This window comes from Trichomycterus rosablanca, chromosome 1 (assembly GCF_030014385.1).
Source record: "Trichomycterus rosablanca isolate fTriRos1 chromosome 1, fTriRos1.hap1, whole genome shotgun sequence".
NCBI lineage: Eukaryota > Metazoa > Chordata > Actinopteri > Siluriformes > Trichomycteridae > Trichomycterus > Trichomycterus rosablanca.
Window position 1 is genome coordinate 4,492,272 of NC_085988.1, and position 20,142 is coordinate 4,512,413.

Genomic DNA, 20,142 nt, shown 5'->3' on the forward strand with positions numbered 1-20,142 from the left:
AAGCAACAAATTGTGGAGTGTTTAGGTCAAGGCATGACTACAATCAACATTGCCAAGACACTTCATCGTGATCATCGCACAATCAAGAAGTATGTAGCTAATTCAGAGCACACACTTGTGCGTGCTGATAAGGGAAAATTGAGGACTCTTTCCAACAGGCAATTACGTCAGGTTAAAAGAGCAGCTGCAAAAATGCCTTGTCATAGCAGCAGACAAGTTTTTGAAACTGCTGGCGCCTCCAACGTCCCCCGAACAACAAGATGCAGGGTCCTTCAGAGGTTTGCAGCTGTGCGTAAGCCATCCTGTCGACATCCACTGCACACAAGCAGAAACGGCTCCAGTGGGCCAAACAATACATGAAGACTGACTTCAAAACTGTTTTGTTCACCGATGAGTGCCGTGCAACGCTAGATGGTCCAGATGGATGGAGTGGAGGATGGATGGTTGATGGACACCCCATGCAAACAAGGCTACGGCGCCAACAAGGAGGAGGTGGAGTAATGTTTTGGGCTGGAATCATGGGGAGAGAGATTGTCGGCCCCTTTAGGATCCCTGAAGGGGTAAAGATGACCTCCATAATGTATGTGGAGTTTCTCAAAGAGCACTTCCTGCCATGGTTCAAGAAGAAGAACCGTGCATTCCACAGCAAGATCATTTTCATGCATGATAATGCACCGTCTCATGCTGCAAAGAACACATCTGCATCTCTGGCTGCTATGGGCATAAAAGGGGACAAACTTATGGTGTGGCCCCCATGCTCCCCTGACCTCAACCCCATTGAGGACCTCTGGAGCATCATCAAAAGGAGTGTCTATGATGGCGGGAGGCAGTTCACATCTAAGCAACAGCTCTGGGAGGGTATTCTGTCCTCATGCAAAACAATTGAAGCAGATACCATCCAAAACTTGACAAATTCAATGGACGAGAGAGTTCAGAAGCTCCTTTCGAACAAGGGGTCCTATGTGCAAATGTAACATCACTTAGAATAAAGTTTTGACTTGAAAACTGTTTGATTTCAGTTTGTAATAACCTGCTAATGCTTATAATTTCACAAATGACCATTTTTTTGTTCTTTATAAAAATGAAAAGGTTGAAAACTCTGTTGTGCATAATAATTTGGAACATGCATTTTGAGTGCATTCTGAGTGTTTTATTTTTTTTTAAATATACTGTTATCATTGGCAGTTTGTTCAAAAACCTTTCAATTGTACTCTAATAGTTGATGACTGGAAAATTACAATGACTGCAATTCATATAGGTAATTTTGGAAAATCTGAGAAAATATTATTTGCATAATAATTTGGAACACAGTGTAGATATATGTATAAAAAATGTGTGCATATGTGTGGTGTGTAGTGTAAATTATATATATATATGTATATATATATATATATATATATATATATATATATATATATATATATATATATATATATATATATATATATATATATATAAAATGTGTGTGGGTGGGTGTGTGTGTGTGTTTATATATATATATATATATATATATACAGTGTATCACAAAAGTGAGTACACCCCTCACATTTCTGCAGATATTTAAGTATATCTTTTCATGGGACAACACTGACAAAATGACACTTTGACACAATTAAAAGTAGTCTGTGTGCAGCTTATATAACAGTGTAAATTTATTCTTCCCTCAAAATAACTCAATATACAGCCATTAATGTCTAAACCACCGGCAACAAAAGTGAGTACACCCCTTAGTGAAAGTTCCTGAAGTGTCAATATTTTGTGTGGCCACCATTATTTCCCAGAACTGCCTTAACTCTCCTGGGCATGGAGTTTACCAGAGCTTCACAGGTTGCCACTGGAATGCTTTTCCACTCCTCCATGACGACATCACGAAGCTGGCGGATATTCGAGACTTTGCGCTCCTCCACCTTCCGCTTGAGGATGCCCCAAAGATGTTCTATTGGATTTAGGTCTGGAGACATGCTTGGCCAGTCCATCACCTTTACCCTCAGCCTCTTCAATAAAGCAGTGGTCGTCTTAGAGGTGTGTTTGGGGTCATTATCATGCTGGAACACTGCCCTGCGACCCAGTTTCCGGAGGGAGGGGATCATGCTCTGCTTCAGTATTTCACAGTACATATTGGAGTTCATGTGTCCCTCAATGAAATGTAACTCCCCAACACCTGCTGCACTCATAAAGCCCCAGACCATGGCATTCCCACCACCATGCTTGACTGTAGGCATGACACACTTATCTTTGTACTCCTCACCTGATTGCCGCCACACATGCTTGAGACCATCTGAACCAAACAAATTAATCTTGGTCTCATCAGACCATAGGACATGGTTCCAGTAATCCATGTCCTTTGTTGACATGTCTTCAGCAAACTGTTTGCGGGCTTTCTTGTGTAGAGACTCAGAAGAGGCTTCCTTCTGGGGTGACAGCCATGCAGACCAATTTGATGTAGTGTGCGGCGTATGGTCTGAGCACTGACAGGCTGACCCCACACCTTTTCAATCTCTGCAGCAATGCTGACAGCACTCCTGCGCCTATCTTTCAAAGACAGCAGTTGGATGTGGCGCTGAGCACGTGCACTCAGCTTCTTTGGACGACCAACGCGAGGTCTGTTCTGAGTGGACCCTGCTCTTTTAAAATGCTGGATGATCTTGGCCACTGTGCTGCAGCTCAGTTTCAGGGTGTTGGCAATCTTCTTGTAGCCTTGGCCATCTTCATGTAGCGCAACAATTCGTCTTTTAAGATCCTCAGAGAGTTCTTTGCCATGAGGTGCCATGTTGGAACTTTCAGTGACCAGTATGAGAGAGTGTGAGAGCTGTACTACTAAATTGAACACACCTGCTCCCTATGCACACCTGAGACCTAGTAACACTAACGAGTCACATGACATTTTGGAGGGAAAATGACAAGCAGTGCTCAATTTGGACATTTAGGAGTGTAGTCTCTTAGGGGTGTACTCACTTTTGTTGCCAGTGGTTTAGACATTAATGGCTGTATATTGAGTTATTTTGAGGGAAGAATAAATTTACACTGTTATATAAGCTGCACACAGACTACTTTTCATTGTGTCAAAGTGTCATTTTGTCAGTGTTGTCCCATGAAAAGATATACTTAAATATCTGCAGAAATGTGAGGGGTGTACTCACTTTTGTGATACACTGTATATATATATATATATATATATATATATATATATATATATATATATATATATATATACAGGGGTTGGACAAAATAACTGAAACACCTGGTTTTAGACCACAATAATTTATTAGTATGGTGTAGGGCCTCCTTTTGCGGCCAATACAGCGTCAATTCGTCTTGGAAATGACATATACAAGTCCTGCACAGTGGTCAGAGGGATTTTAAGCCATTCTTCTTGCAGGATAGTGGCCAGGTCACTACGTGATGCTGGTGGAGGAAAACGTTTCCTGACTCGCTTCTCCAAAACACCCCAAAGTGGCTCAATAACATTTAGATCTGGTGACTGTGCAGGCCATGGGAGATGTTCAACTTCACTTTCATGTTCATCAAACCAATCTTTCACCAGTCTTGCTGTGTGTATTGGTGCATTGTCATCCTGATACACGGCACCGCCATTGGATGCACATGGTCCTCCAGAATGGTTCGGTAGTCCTCGGCAGTGACGCGCCCATCTAGCACAAGTATTGGGCCAAGGGAATGCCATGATATGGCAGCCCAAACTATCACTGATCCACCCCCATGCTTCACTCTGGGCATGCAACAGTCTGGGTGGTACGCTTCTTTGGGGCTTCTCCACACCGTAACTCTCCCGGATGTGGGGAAAACAGTAAAGGTGGACTCATCAGAGAACAATACATGTTTCACATTGTCCACAGCCCAAGATTTGCGCTCCTTGCACCATTGAAACCGACGTTTGGCATCGGCACGAGTGACCAAAGGTTTGGCTATAGCAGCCCGGCCGTGTATATTGACCCTGTGGAGCTCCCGACGGACAGTTCTGGTGGAAACAGGAGAGTCGAGGTGCACATTTAATTCTGCCGTGATTTGGGCAGCCGTGGTTTTATGTTTTTTGGATACAATCCGGGTTAGCACCCGAACATCCCTTTCGGACCGCTTCCTCTTGCGTCCACAGTTAATCCTGTTGGATGTGGTTTGTCCTTCTTGGTGGTATGCTGACATTACACTGGATACCGTGGCTCTCCATACATCACAAAGACTTGCTGTCTTGGTCACAGATGCGCCAGCAAGACGTGCACCAACAATTTGTCCTCTTTTGAACTCTGGTATGTCACCCATAATGTTGTGTGCATTGCAATATTTTGAGCAAAACTGTGCTCTTACCCTGCTAATTGAACCTTCACACTCTGCTCTTACTGGTGCAATGTGCAATTAATGAAGATTGGCCACCAGACTGGTCCAATTTAGCCATGAAACCTCCCACACTAAAATGACAGGTGTTTCAGTTATTTTGTCCAACCCCTGTATATATACACAGTATATATATATATATATTAGGGTTGTCGAAGTTAACGCGATAATAACGCATTAACGCGATTTCAATTTAACGCGATTAAAAATAATAGTGCCGTTAACGCAAATTCTAGTTCATGTTGATACTTGACTGGTAGAACAAACGTTTTAATGTCGGACTTGCCACCGTTTTTCATTTGCGGTTTGTTAACATAATGTAACCGAGCGTTGTAGTGATGCACTTATAAAGAAATAAATACACGCTATATTCACAAGTTGTCGGGAGCAGAACACTTTTATTAACTTATTCTGTTAAGGTACCAAATACCGGAAAGCTGAGTCAAGCACGTTAGTCCATGCACTATGGAAGCCCCAAAGGGTCAAAACACACTCACTTCGTGTAGAAACGGCCATCAAACCATTGTCACAATACAACCACAGAAAAGTCTGTTACAATAACTACGCCTTATCCCACCTAAAGCACCGCTGATCTACAATGTTTGCTGATGGAGAAATTCTAAACTACAATCTGACATTTACTGCCTAGTATGTGAGTGAATAAAACTCCCTTACAGTTTTCTCTTGTCCCAGCAGTTTTTAACATCAGTACATTTAGCATAAAATATGTTCACCATTTTAATTGTAACATTTCACTTAAAAATCCTTGTTTTCTATAACATTTACACAGTTTTTTTTTAATGCGATTAATCGCGATTAACTATATGAAATTCTGAGATTAATCGCGATTAAAAATTTTAATCGTTTGACAGCCCTAATATATATATACACTGACAAAATGACACTTTAACACAATGAAAAGTAGTCTGTGTGCAGCTTATATAACAGTGTAAATTTATTCTTCCCTCAAAATAACTTAAAATACAGCCATTAATGTCTAAACCACCGGCAACAAAAGTGAGTACACCTCTAAGAGACTACACACCTAAATGTCCAAATTGAGCACTGCTTGTCATTTTCCCTCCAAAATGTCTTGTGACTCGTTAGTGTTACTAGGTCTTAGGTGTGCATAGGGAGCAGGTGTGTTCAATTTAGTAGTACAGCTCTCACACTCTCTCTGGTCACTGAAAGTTCCAACATGGCACCTCATGGCAAATAATTCTCTGAGGATCTTAAAAGACGAATTGTTGCGCTACATGAAGATGGCCAAGGCTACAAGAAGATTGCCAACACCCTGGAACTGAGCTGCAGCACAGTGGCCAAGATCATCCAGCGTTTTAAAAGAGCATGGTCCACTCAGAACAGACCTCGCGTTGGTCGTCCAAAGAAGCTGAGTGCACGTGCTCGGCGTCACATCCAACTGCTGTCTTTGAAAGATAGGCGCAGGAGTGCTGTCAGCATTGCTGCAGAGATTGAAAAGGTGGGGGGTCAGCCTGTCAGTGCTCAGACCATACGCCGCACACTACATCAAATTGGTCTGCATGGCTGTCACCCCAGAAGGAAGCCTCTTCTGAAGTCTCTACACAAGAAAGCCCGCAAACAGTTTGCTGAAGACATGTCAACAAAGGACATGGATTACTGGAACCATGTCCTATGGTCTGATGAGACCAAGATTAATTTGTTTGGTTCAGATGGTCTCAAGCATGTGTGGCGGCAATCAGATGAGGAGTACAAAGATAAGTGTGTCATGCCTACAGTCAAGCATGGTGGTGGGAATGCCATGGTCTGGGGCTGCATGAGTGCAGCATGTGTTGGGGAGTTACATTTCATTGAGGGACACATGAACTCCAATATGTACTGTGAAATACTGAAGCAGAGCATGATCCCCTCCCTCCGGAAACTGGGTCGCAGGGCAGTGTTCCCGCATGATAATGACCTAAAAACACACCTCTAACACGACCACTGCTTTATTGAAGAGGCTGAGGGTAAAGGTGATGGACTGGCCAAGCATGTCTCCAGACCTAAACCCAATAGAACATCTTTGGGGCATCCTCAAGCGGAAGGTGGAGGAGCGCAAAGTCTCGAATATCCGCCAGCTCCGTGATGTCGTCATGGAGGAGTGGAAAAGCATTCCAGTGGCAACCTGTGAAGCTCTGGTAAACTCCATGCCCAGGAGAGTTAAGGAAGTTCTGGGAAATAATGGTGGCCACACAAAATATTGACACTTCAGGAACTTTCACTAAGGGGTGTACTCACTTTTGTTGCCGGTGGTTTAGACATTAATGGCTGTATATTGAGTTATTTTGAGGGAAGAATAAATTTACACTGTTATATAAGCTGCACACAGACTACTTTTCATTGTGTCAAAGTGTCATTTTGTCAGTGTTGTCCCATGAAAAGATATACTTAAATATTTGCAGAAATGTGAGGGGTGTACTCACTTTTGTGATACACTGTATATATATATATATATATATATATATATATATATATATATATATATATATATATATATATAAATATATATATATACTGTATATATTTATATATATATTTATATATATATGAGGGCTGTCAAACGATTAAAATTTTTAATCGCGATTAATCTCAGAATTTCATATAGTTAATCGCGATTAATCGCATTAAAAAAAATCTGTGTAAATGTTATAGAAAACAAGGATTTTTATGTGAAATGTTACAATTAAAATGGTGAACACATTTTATGCTAAATGTACTGATGTTAAAAACTGCTGGGACAAGAGAAAACTGTAAGGGAGTCTTATTCACTCACATACTAGGCAGTAATACTATCCAATGGTTTGATGGACGTTTCTACACGAAGTGAGTGTGTTTTGACCCTTTGGGGCTTCCATAGTTCATGGACAACGTGCTTGACTCAGCTGTCCGGTATTCTTTACCGTAACAGAATAAGTTTATTAAAGTGTTCTGCTCCCGACAACTTGTGAATATATTTATACAACTTGCGTGTATTTATTTCTTTATTATGCAAGTGCAGATGCTACGACGCTCTTTTACATTTTGTTAACAAACCGCAAATGAAAAACGGTGGCAAGTCCGACATTAAAACGTTGGTTCTACCAGTCAAGTCTCAACATGAACTAGAATTTGCGTTAATGGCACTATTTTTTTTAATCGCGTTAAATTGAGATTGCGTTAATGCGTTATTATCGCGTTAACTTCGACAGCCCTAATATATATATACAGTATATATACAGAGAGGAAAATAAGTATTTGATACACTGTCGAATTTGCATTGCAAGTTTTCCCACCTACAAAGAATGGAGAGGCCTGTAATTTTTAGCGTAGGTCACACTTCAACTGTGAGTTGACTGTGAGTTCACATTGTATGATTTTTAAATAATTAATTTGCATTTTATTGCATGAATTAAGTATTTGATCACATATCGACCAGCACGAATTCTGGCTCTCACAGACCTGTTAGTTTTTCTTTAAGAAGCCCTCCGATTCTGCACTCATTACCTGTATTTATTGCACCTATTTCAACTCATAACCTGTATAAAAGACACCTGTCCACACACTCAATCAATCACACTTCAACCTTTTCACCATGGCCAAGACCAAAGAGCTGTCTAAAGACACCAGGGACAAAATTGTAGACCTGCACAAGGCTGGGATGGGCTACAGGACAATAAGCAAGCAGCTTGGTGAAAATGGAAGAAACACAAGATGACTGTCAATCTTCCTCGGTCTGCTGCTCCATGCAAGATCTCACCTCGTGGGGTATGGATGATCCTGAGAAGGGTCAGGAATCAGCCCAGAATCACATGGGAGGACCTGGTCAATGACCTGAAGAGAGCTGGGACCACACTCTCAAAGTTTACCGTTAGTAACACACTACGCCGCCATGGATTAAAATCCTGCAGGGCACGCAAGGTCCCCCTGCTCATGCCAGCACATGTCAAGGCCCGTTTGAAAATCACCAATGACCATCTGGATGATCCAGAGGAGGCATGGAAGAAGGTCATGTGGTCAGATGAGACCAAAATCGAGCTTTTTGGTATCAACTCCACTCGCTGTGTTGAAGGATGAGTAGAACCCCAAGAACACTGTCCCAACCGTGAAGCATGGGGGTGAAAACATCATAATTTGGGGGTGCTTTTCTGCAAAGGGGACAGGACGACTGCACCGTATTGAATGGAGGATGGATGGGGTCATGTATAGAGAGATTTTGGCCAACAACCTCCTTTCCTCAGTAAGAGCATTGAAGATGGGTCGTGGCTGGGTCTTCCAGCATGACAATGACCCGAAACACACAGCCAGGGCAACTAAGGAGTGGCTTCGTAAGAAGCATTTCAAGGTCCTGGAGTGGCCTAGCCTGTCTCCAGACCTGAACCCAGTAGAAAATCTTTGGAGGAAGCTGAAACTCAATGTTGCCCATCGACAGCCCCGAAACCTGAAAGATCTGGAGAAGATCTGTATGGAGGAGTGGGCCAAAATCTCTGCTGCAGTGTGTGCAAACTTGGTCAAGAACTACAGGAAACGTCTGACCTCTGTAAAGGTTTCTGTACCAAATATTAAGTTCTGTTTTTCCATTGTATCAAATACTTATTTCATGCACTAAAATGCAAATTAATTATTTAAAAATCATACAATGTGATTATCTGGATTTTTTTTTAGATTCTGTCTCTCACAGTTGAAGTGTACCTACGATAAAAACAACAGGCCTCTCCATTCTTTGTAGGTGGGAAAACTTGCAAAATCGGCATCAGTGTATCAGATACTTACAGTATTTTCAGCACTATATAGAGTATATACTGTATATATATATATATATATATATATATATATATATATATATATATATATATATATATATTTATATATATATATACACACACACACACACACACACATATATATATATATATATATATATATATATATATATATATATATATATATATATATATATATATATATATATATATATATATATATGTATAAAAACATGTGTATATGTGTGTGTTTTTATTTTCAGTCCAATCTCAGTACAGAGATCAGATTCTCCAGCACCCAGCTATATCTCCATGAAGAGTGACGGATCTATAGATCCTCCTCTACAGTTCAAAGATAAAGATCCATCATCTGGACCCAGGTAAGAGCACCTCACAGTTCAGTGTATAATGTGTGTGTGCATATGTATGGTGTGTAGTGTAAATTCTATACATATAGAGGTTTGTTACACCAAAATGTATTAGTTTTTAATAATTTACGATTTAATTGATGTCTTTTATTTGATTTAATATCAACCAAAAAATTTATTTCCCCAAATTTATTTCCATCCAAATTCATCTGAATGTCATAAGTTTAGCCTGTAACGCGTATCGTGCGCTTAGGCGCCCCGACGAGACAAATGCGGCTCTGACCAAATATGATATTAAAGCGTCAATTAATAACTGTAATTTTTGTCTAGTGATGATTTTTTATGCTTTTTTAAAAGAAAAATAATTATTTAAAGTACCCGATATTTCACAAAATGTAGCAGCATCAGCTCGAGTCATTTCTAACTCACGGCACAAACTGGAAAAAAACCTGCGTTATCTCTATACAGTATGAACACAATGTTGCTGTGTTAAAGAAGCGCAAATTAAATCAGACACATATTAACGTGGCACTAACAGCCCGATAAAAATAGTTAGATGAAAATGTTTAATTTCGATGATTTTTTTTTTTTTTATCACGATTAAAATGTTAACACGTTAATCTCAGTACACAGATCAGTCAGATTCTCCAGTATCCAGCTGTATATATATACAGTATATGTATATGTATGTACTGTATATGTATATGTACAGTATGTGTATATATAGTTTAGTGTTTAACATGTGTGTGTATGGTATGTAGTGTAAATTTTATATATATATATATATATATATATATATATATATATATATATATATATTAGGGCTGTCGAAGTTAACGCGATAATAACGCATTAACGCGACCTCAATTTAACGCGATTAAAAAAATTAGTGCCATTAACGCAAATTCTAGTTCATGTTGACACTTGACTGGTAGAACAAACGTTTTAATGTCGGACTTGCCACCGTTTTTCATTTGCGGTTTGTTAACATAATGTAACCGATCGTGGTAGTGATGCACTTGCATAATAAATAAATAAATACACGCTATATTCACAAGTTGTCGGGAGCAGAACACTTTATTACACTTAATTAACTTCTTCTTCTGTACCGAATACCGGAAAGCTGAGTCGAGCACGTTAGTTCATGAACTATGGAAGCCCCAAAGGGTCAAAACACACTCACTTCGTGTAGAAACGTCCATCAAACCATCGTCACGATACAAGCACAGACAAGTCTGATACAATAACTACGCCTTATCCCATCTAAAGCACCGCTGATCTACAATGTTTGCTGATGGAGAAATTCTAACCTACAATCTGACATTTACTGCCTAGTATGTGAGTGAATAAACTCCCTTACAGTTTTCTCTTGTCCCAGCAGTTTTTAACATAAGTACATTTAGCATAAAATGTGTTCACCATTTTAATTGTAACATTTCACTTAAAAATCCTTGTTTTCTATAACATTTACACAGATTTTTTTTAATGCGATTAATCGCGATTAACTATATGAAATTCTGAGATTAATCGCGATTAAAAAATTTAATCGTTTGACAGCCCTAATATATATATATATATATATATATATACAGGTTGTATATGTCATTTCCAAGACGAATTGACGCTGTATTGGCCGCAAAAGGAGGCCCTACACCATACTAATAAATTATTGTGGTCTAAAACCAGGTGTTTCAGTTTCATTGTCCAACCCCTGTATATATATATATATATACACAGTGTATCACAAAAGTGAGTACACCCCTCACATTTCTGCAGATATTTAAGTATATCTTTTCATGGGACAACACTGACAAAATGACACTGACACAATGAAAAGTAGTCTGTGTGCAGCTTATATAACAGTGTAAATTTATTCTTCCCTCAAAATAACTCAATTTTCAGCCATTAATGTCTAAACCACCGGCAACAAAAGTGAGTACACCCCTTAGTGAAAGTTCCTGATGTGTCAATATTTTGTGTGGCCACCATTATTTCCCAGAACTGCCTTAACTCTCCTGGGCATGGAGTTTACCAGAGCTTCACAGGTTGCCACTGAAATGCTTTTCCACTCCTCCATGACGCCCCAAAGATGTTCTATTGGGTTTAGGTCTGGAGACATGCTTGGCCAGTCCATCACCTTTACCCTCAGCCTCTTCAATAAAGCAGTGGTCGTCTTAGAGGTGTGTTTGGGGTCATTATCATGCTGGAACACTGCCCTGCGACCCAGTTTCCGGAGGGAGGGGATCATGCTCTGCTTCAGTATTTCACAGTACATATTGGAGTTCATGTGTCCCTCAATGAAATGTAACTCCCCAACACCTGCTGCACTCATGGAAAATAAGTATTTGATACACTGTCGAATTTGCATTGCAAGTTTTCCCACCTACAAAGAATGGAGAGGCCTGTAATTTTTATCGTAGGTCACACTTCAACTGTGAGTTGACTGTGAGTTCACATTGTATGATTTTTAAATAATTAATTTGCATTTTATTGCATGAATTAAGTATTTGATCACATATCGACCAGCACGAATTCTGGCTCTCACAGACCTGTTAGTTTTTCTTTAAGAAGCCCTCCGATTCTGCACTCATTACCTGTATTTATTGCACCTATTTCAACTCATAACCTGTATAAAAGACACCTGTCCACACACTCAATCAATCACACTTCAACCTTTTCACCATGGCCAAGACCAAAGAGCTGTCTAAAGACACCAGGGACAAAATTGTAGACCTGCACAAGGCTGGGATGGGCTACAGGACAATAAGCAAGCAGCTTGGTGAAAATGGAAGAAACACAAGATGACTGTCAATCTTCCTCGGTCTGCTGCTCCATGCAAGATCTCACCTCGTGGGGTATGGATGATCCTGAGAAGGGTCAGGAATCAGCCCAGAATCACATGGGAGGACCTGGTCAATGACCTGAAGAGAGCTGGGACCACACTCTCAAAGTTTACCGTTAGTAACACACTACGCCGCCATGGATTAAAATCCTGCAGGGCACGCAAGGTCCTCCTGCTCATGCCAGCACATGTCAAGGCCCGTTTGAAAATCACCAATGACCATCTGGATGATCCAGAGGTGTCCACTCACTGTCCACTCTATTAGACACTATCATACTGATGTAAAGTCAGAGACAGAAACTCATCTGATGCTGCACAGCTTATGTTGGTCATCCTCTAGTCCTTTTCGCTAGTGTTAGCTAGCTAGCAGGCTAACTTGCATGCAAAACGCAAAGACAGTCTGTAAAGTACCAATTAACTGTCTATCCTAAAAAACACATTTTCCTTAAAAAATGAATTTCCAATCCTTCACTCATCTGAGTGAAGTATAATGGCGGATATCAAAACTTGTTTAGAAGTCTTCTGATATGACGTTATGAGGTCACGTGATATCAAACGGTTTGGGTTGAAGTAAAAATATAATTTCAGTGAAATTATTTTTTAAAGTTCTTTTCTGTGGAATGTTTTTTGCTTTTGGGCAAACTGAACAAATCAGGTTTGAACTGTAAATCATGATTTCCAGTTAGACCAATGCAAAAATACACTAAATAAATGACAAGGTTGTTTCACTTTTTTCAGTGTATTACTTTGATGATTTTTTACTTAAGTAAAAGTAAAGTTACTAGTCTAAAAATCTGCTAAAGTAAAAAGTAACTCATTTAAAATGTACTTAGAGTAAACGTTACTTAGTTACTTTTTTAACAGAAGGAGGAACATCATTTTCCAACAGAAGTTCATAGATCAATTAAACAGCAGACTACACACAGCTCACCAGCCATGCAGCATATTAGCAGTTAATGTGTGGATTTAGCCAGTCTACAGACCTAACAGACTGCAACTGCTGTTATCAATGCAAAATATAATTATTTCTGTTTATCCTCAATAAATCACTGTTTAACATTAGTATTATTTTATATCTTGTTGGACTTGACGCTAACTAATTTGGTTCAGATCAATAGTGCCAACTAGGGTTGCCAACTTTTAGAACTGGAAATAAGGAACACCCTGGTGGAAGGCATAGTGTGGGGGGTGGGATGGTTAGGGTTGCACTTATAAAAAATACACCGTCATAGGAACATTATCAAAATGTTTTATTTAGGCTGTTTAACATTTATAATTTTCATTCTTTATAATAATAAATCAGAACCATATTTTAGGCAAAACAACATAAAGAACATCATGTAGCATTTTTTCTCAATAGTGCAACAACATTTTTACATAATCCAGTGACACTGACACACTGACATGCAGCCCCGGTTCTGGCTGTGTTACTTAGGCGGGCAGTGAGAAAATCTGGAAGGGGGGGCACTGCACACCCCAGCGCCCCCGTAGCACCGGCCCTGCTTGTGTTACTTTAGTTTCGCCCTAAGCTGGATTCGAATCTAGGGCGGAAAAATATGCACTCTGCCAAATGCGCTACTTAAACAGCGGAGTAAAAACAGGTTATTATGCTGATATACCTGCGCACACACGGCGTCACTAAGACTAAAAATGAACAATACTTAAAATAATAACCAAACGCTTTCTAATTCCCACGGTAGCATCAGTTCCTTCTGTGTCATGCACATTACCCTGTCTTAGTCTGCAGCATTTCTCTCCCATTGATAAAAATAAGGAACAAAGCACAGGAACGATTCCGTATTTTACAGGTTGAGTGAGGTGAGTGCTTGAGCTCATGTTTTGGAGAACCCCTGGTGCACCTGCCCCCCCCCGTAGTTACGCCCCTGTGCAACACGTATAACGTCATGTCCACCCACATCGTTAACTATGGTAAAGCGTTTATACAGTCCATTGTGATCCATTTAACAGCAGTGTTTGTAATGTTCCCACGACGTGTTCAGTTCATGTGCTTCCATCCAAATTCTTCTGAAATACAGTTAGACTGAGTCTGAGCTCATTTAGCCTGTAACGCGTATCCGTGCGCTCACATGCCCGACGAAACACATTCATGCTCTGACCAAAGATAATATTAAAGCGTCAATTAATAACTGTAATTTTGTCTAGTGATGATTTCTCACGCTTTAATTTAATTTGTAGCAGCAGCAGCTCAAGTCATTTGTAACTCAAGACACCTGTCATGGCCATGTTATCTCTACAGTATAAACACAATGTTGCTGTGTTAAAGCAGCGCAAATTACCACAGTGACGCATATTTATGTGGCACAAACAGCCCAATAAAGTTAGTTTGATTAAAAATTTCAATCAATTACATTTTTATTTGCGAAGAACATTTTAATGCGTTAATTGAATTTACGCAATTAACGACCAGCCTAATATATATATATATATATATATTGGACAGAGTACAGAGATCAGATTCTGATAGTGATAAGCTATGGGTGGGGCACTAATAAATTTACAGGGAAATTTGCTTGTTTTTTTAAAAAAATCACAGATTTCACGAGAAAAGTGCCACATTTTACAACAATCATTAAATAACATAAACATACATATATTGAATGATAGAATAAATGGAAACTACAATACACAGCACAGCTACTTTAATAGTTGAAACATTCTCGTCAGAGTGTCTTTAGAGTTTATTAAGTTTTTTTTTATTAAGAAATAAACTGTACTTTTCTGACAGCACAGAAAAGTTTCTTACACTAACTAAATTTTCGTATGATTTCTAGGACCACCTAATACTGCGCCTCATATTTTGCTAATGAAAATTGTTAAATCGCTAAACACAAACCTTACATTTTGAAATTCACAGCAAATTGCATATTTCATGAGCAACAGCAAGGGTTTTTTTCATGATCGCTTTGAGGGGTTTGTGGTCGCTTTCAACTACTGTGTGTTGACCACAGACATGTGTGAACCAAACTAAGTAACATACAGCTCGTTTTTAATCTATGCATAGTTGCTTTAGCTATTCGTGAGAGATTTGGAGGCGTATGCTGTAGGCTTACCCTCTTGTGATTCATCTACCTGGAGTCTCAGCTCTTTCTGTGGATTAAACTATGCTAAAACAGGACCTGATTCTTTTGTTATAAGGTCTTTCATTTGCTTAATTGCTCTGTCATGTTGTGCCTCCCAAGCAAACTCGTTTGGTTCCTTTTAGTGCTGGGCAGAGTGACTTCTTTCGGTACACCCACTTAGATTTCTTGTATGGTATGGATTTTCCAAATACAGCCAAACCGTAGCATAGTTAATACAACAGCTGTAGGCTTCAATAGGCAGCAAATCATATAATATTGTTTACTGCTAAAAGCACTATGAACTGTTGTGCAGATTAGATACAAATTAGAAACTGGGCATCATTTGGAGAGCAAAAAAAAAAAAAAAAAAAAAAACAACAGCAAAAAAAGGTGTGTTCATAAACTTTTATTGTCTGGGTGTGTATGTGTGTAGCACTGCTGAACTCTTATGTGTTGTATGCAGCACTGCGACCACAACTCTCCTAAGATCAGGATGAAGTAGTTTCTGTACATGAATAAATAATTAGTATTTTTATTAACACTGAACAAACTGAAGTTTTGATTGGTGCAGATTAAAAGAGATGTGATCGTTTCCTTCCTTTTTGTACCTGCATGGCCTCTGTCTTGAACCCAGAAGAGATGAAAACAAAAAACTGATCTTTTTTTATTTGTTGAATGTCTTTAAACTTTTGGCTCCACTTGTATGAATCCAACAAATCAAACACTTTAGAGGAACACTTATTTTCTTTTGAATAATTAAAAGATGCATTTCTTTATTTTAAAAAAAAACTTGATTTTGAATTCGATTTCTTTCATAAGTTTATTGTGAGATTGGTGGTGATCTGCTGGGTCCAGAATATACAGACAACAACTTAAACTATTAATGTGGGGGTGTACAAAGTTCTAAAATGTTCTTTAACTGTGTGGAACTTTAGATGTTTTATTTCAGCACATAAAACTTTAAACTTTGAATTTGAATTTGAAAGTCAGGCCTAAAAATAAAAGCTACCTATAATCTTGGTGTGTCCACAGTGTCCTGCAGGAGGCGACCACTAGAATACCAGAGGAAATCATCAGAAAGAGGTAAGAACAAACCCAGCAACAGGACATTTACAGTGATGTTAAGTGATTATAAGGTGGAGTTCGATGCTCTCCTGTGTTCTTTTATATTTTGATGAGATAAAAATTTTAAAAGTAACTGAACTTATGTCTGAAGGAGATGTTTTGTTCTCACTATATGACAGTTCTGACTTTATATATGCTGAAACTGAAGTCCAGAAGAAGCTCAAATTAAATCTGATAAAGAAGTTTCAGTGTGTAAATGAAGTGAACACAAAGCAGAGAAACCCAACACTTCTGAATGAGATATACACTGAGCTCTATATCACAGAGGGAGAAAGTGGAAAAGTCAATAATGAACATGAGGTGAGGCAGATCGAGGCAGCATCCAGGAGAGCAGCAACAGAGGACACGCCCATCAAATGTAACAACATCTTTAAACCTTTATCAGACCAAGATAAACCCATCAGGACTGTCCTGACAAAGGGTGTTGCTGGCATCGGAAAAACCATCTCTGTACAGAAGTTCATTTTGCATTGGGCTGAAGGGAAAGAGAATCAGGACGTCCAGCTCATATTTCCAATTCCTTTCAGAGAGCTGAATTTAATGAAGGACCACAAACTGAGTCTCATGAATCTCCTTCATTTCTATTTTCCGGAAATAAAAGAAACTAACATTTCCAGCTTGTACAAAGTTCTGTTTATTTTTGATGGGTTGGATGAGTGTCGTTTACCTCTAGATCTCCAGAACTCAGTGAGATTGAGTGATGTAAATGAATCAGCATCAGTTCATGAGCTGCTAATGAACCTGATCAAAGGGAATCTGCTTCCTTCTGCTCTGATCTGGATCACCTCCCGTCCAGCAGCAACTGATCAGATCCCCTCCGAGTGTATCGATCGAGTGACGGAGGTACAAGGATTCAATGATCCACAGAAGGAGGAGTACTTCAGGAAGAAGGTCAGTGATCAGAGTCTGGCCAGTAGAATAATCTCACACCTGAAGTCATTAAGAAGCCTCTACATCATGTGTCACATTCCGGTCTTCTGCTGGATTACAGCCACAGTTCTAGAGAGAATGTTTGGTGAAGCAGAGAGTGGAGAGATCCCCAAAACTCTGACTCAGATGTACACCCACTTCCTCATCATTCAGACCAACGTCATCAGAAAAAAGTACATAAAGAATCAGGAAGAAGAAGGAGAAATGATCCTCAAACTGGGAAAACTGGCTTTTAAACAGCTGATGAAAGGAAACCCGATCTTCTATGAGGAAGACCTGATGGAGTGTGGAATTGATGTTCGAGAAGCCTCAGTGTACTCAGGTGTGTGTACACAGATCTTCAGAGAGGAGTCTGGACTTCACCAGAGTAAAATGTACTGCTTTGTTCATCTGAGCATTCAGGAACATCTTGCAGCTCTATATGTGCACCTGACCTTCATGAATGAAAAGAAAAATGTTCTTCAACAGAGTGAGTTCTCAAAACCGAAGATCCTAAAGATAAAACAAATCTTAGATTTGCACATGAGTGCTGTAGATCAGGCATTACAGAGTAAGAATGGGCATCTGGATATTTTTATTCGCTTTCTTCTGGGTCTCTCACTGAAGTCAAATCTGAATCTCCTACAAGCCTTAGTGACAAAAACAGGAAGTGACTCTCACAACAAAGAGGAAACAGTTCAGTACATTAAGAAGAAGATCAGTGAGAATCCCTCAACAGAGAAATCCATCAATCTGTTCCACTGTCTGAATGAACTGGAGGATGATTCACTAGTTCAGGAGATCCAACGATACCTGAACTCTAGAGAACTACAACAAACCAAACTCTCTGATTCTCAATGGTCAGCTCTGGTCTTCTTTTTACTGACATCATCAGAGGAGCTGGATGTGTTTAACCTGAGTGATTATACCAACAAATACAGCTCATCGGAGAAGGTTTTTCTGAAACTGATGCCGGTGGTTGCAGCATCCAGAGCAGCTCGGTGAGTAATGCTAAAGATTCCTGTTATGTTGGAATTCTGATGTTATAGTATTCATAGATTATTATTATACAACCCTAAATCAGAAAACGTTGAGACAGTAAAGCATTTACCACTTTGTAATGTTGCCGTTTCTTTTCACCACTTAAAAGAGGTTTTGGCACAGAGGAGACCAAGTGATTTAGTGTTTCAGCTTTTATTTTGTCTCGTTCTTTCTGCAAACACGTCTTAAGATGTGTAACAGTACGGGGTCATCGTTGTCATATTTTTAATTTCAAAATTCTCCACACACTGCAGGCAGGCCAGTCCAGTACCCTCTTCTTCCGCAGCCACGCCTTTGTAATGTGTGCAGCAGGTGGTTTTGCATCGTCTTGTTAAAAAATGCTGGACATCCCTGGAAAAGACGATGTTCGAGGCAGCACATGTTGCTCTAAGAGCTCAACGTACTTTTTTGCATTAATGCTGCATCACAGAAGTGTAAATGACCTTTACCAAGGGCACTGACACACCCCCATACCATGACAGACCCTGGTACTGACACACCCCATACCATGACAGACCCTGGTACTGACACACCCCATACCATGACAGACCCTGGTACTGACACACCACCATACCATGACAGACCATAGTTTTGACATGCCCCCATACCATGACAGAGACTGGTACTGACACGCCCCCATACCATGACAGACCCTGGTTTTGACATGCCCCCATACCATGACAGAGACTGGTACTGACACGCTCCCATAGCATGACAGACCCTGGCTTTCGGACTTCTTGCTGATAACAGACTGGATGGTTGTTTTTGTCTTTGGTCTGGAGCACACAGCATCCATTTTTTTCCAAAAAAGACCCCCACACACAAAAACCCAACACAAAAACACCTGTTACCTTCCTAAGTCTATCAGCTTCAAAGTACACTAAATCTGTATGTTTGTGTTGTTAGTGATAGAAACATATTCAACAAAAGAATTATTTCACTGATATCAGAATAACCTGACCCCATAACATCATAGAGTTGCCGCAATCGTAACCGGTTATCAAATTACATTATATTTAAGTCATACACATCTCAGAATCACAAAATACTTAGTCATTGCTCTCTGAAGGGTTAATATGACAGGTTGAACCAGATGACAGTAAAATACTTATATAAAAGTAGCGACCACACTTTCTCTTCTACGTTCAGAACTACTGTTTTGCAACACCTCTGTGTGCGTCAAAACAAAGGTTCCACTATCAAACATGAAACCATATAAACAGTGCAAGAGTAATGTATTGTATGTAATTAATGTAAACACTTCAGGTTTTTAAAGGTTATTTAAGAACATAAAACACATAAACAGAACACTTAAATTTAACTCTGTAGCAACCAGTAACCAGTAGCTTGATAATATTTAGCTGTTTTTTTCTGCAACTTTTAGAATATTATTAAATTGTAAAACTTTTGAGGTTCAATTGATTGTTTGTATCTTCTTATTGTCTTGATTAGTTTGTAAACTTTTTACCTTGTTTTGGGTGAAGTATAGTGGTGCTTACACACATTAAAATGTGGTAACGTTTTGTAGCTTCTATCTTGTGTGATGTGCTGGGTTTAAACCCAGTCTGTTAATTTTGTTATTCTTTATTATGGATCTGCACATTTATAGAGTTTAAAACTTTTACAAATTCAGTCAAATATCAGAATCAGAATCAGAATCAGAATCGGGCTTT

The 20,142-nt window shown here is 39.4% G+C and overlaps 1 protein-coding gene and 1 pseudogene across 1 annotated transcript in view; one reads left to right on the forward strand and one right to left on the reverse strand.

Moving 5' to 3' along the window:
* LOC134316941 (zinc finger protein 850-like) overlaps positions 1–20,142 on the reverse strand; it is a 1,214,164-nt pseudogene that overhangs the window by 961,441 nt on the left and 232,581 nt on the right.
* LOC134318088 (NLR family CARD domain-containing protein 3-like) overlaps positions 1–20,142 on the forward strand; it is a 62,326-nt gene that overhangs the window by 11,641 nt on the left and 30,543 nt on the right. The window contains exons 5-9 of the mRNA XM_062998841.1: positions 9,368–9,480; positions 10,522–10,541; positions 15,858–15,892; positions 16,427–16,477; positions 16,639–18,429. Of these exons, the coding sequence (XP_062854911.1) occupies positions 9,368–9,480; positions 10,522–10,541; positions 15,858–15,892; positions 16,427–16,477; positions 16,639–18,429 (2,010 nt within the window). The remainder of the gene's footprint in view (positions 1–9,367; positions 9,481–10,521; positions 10,542–15,857; positions 15,893–16,426; positions 16,478–16,638; positions 18,430–20,142) is intronic.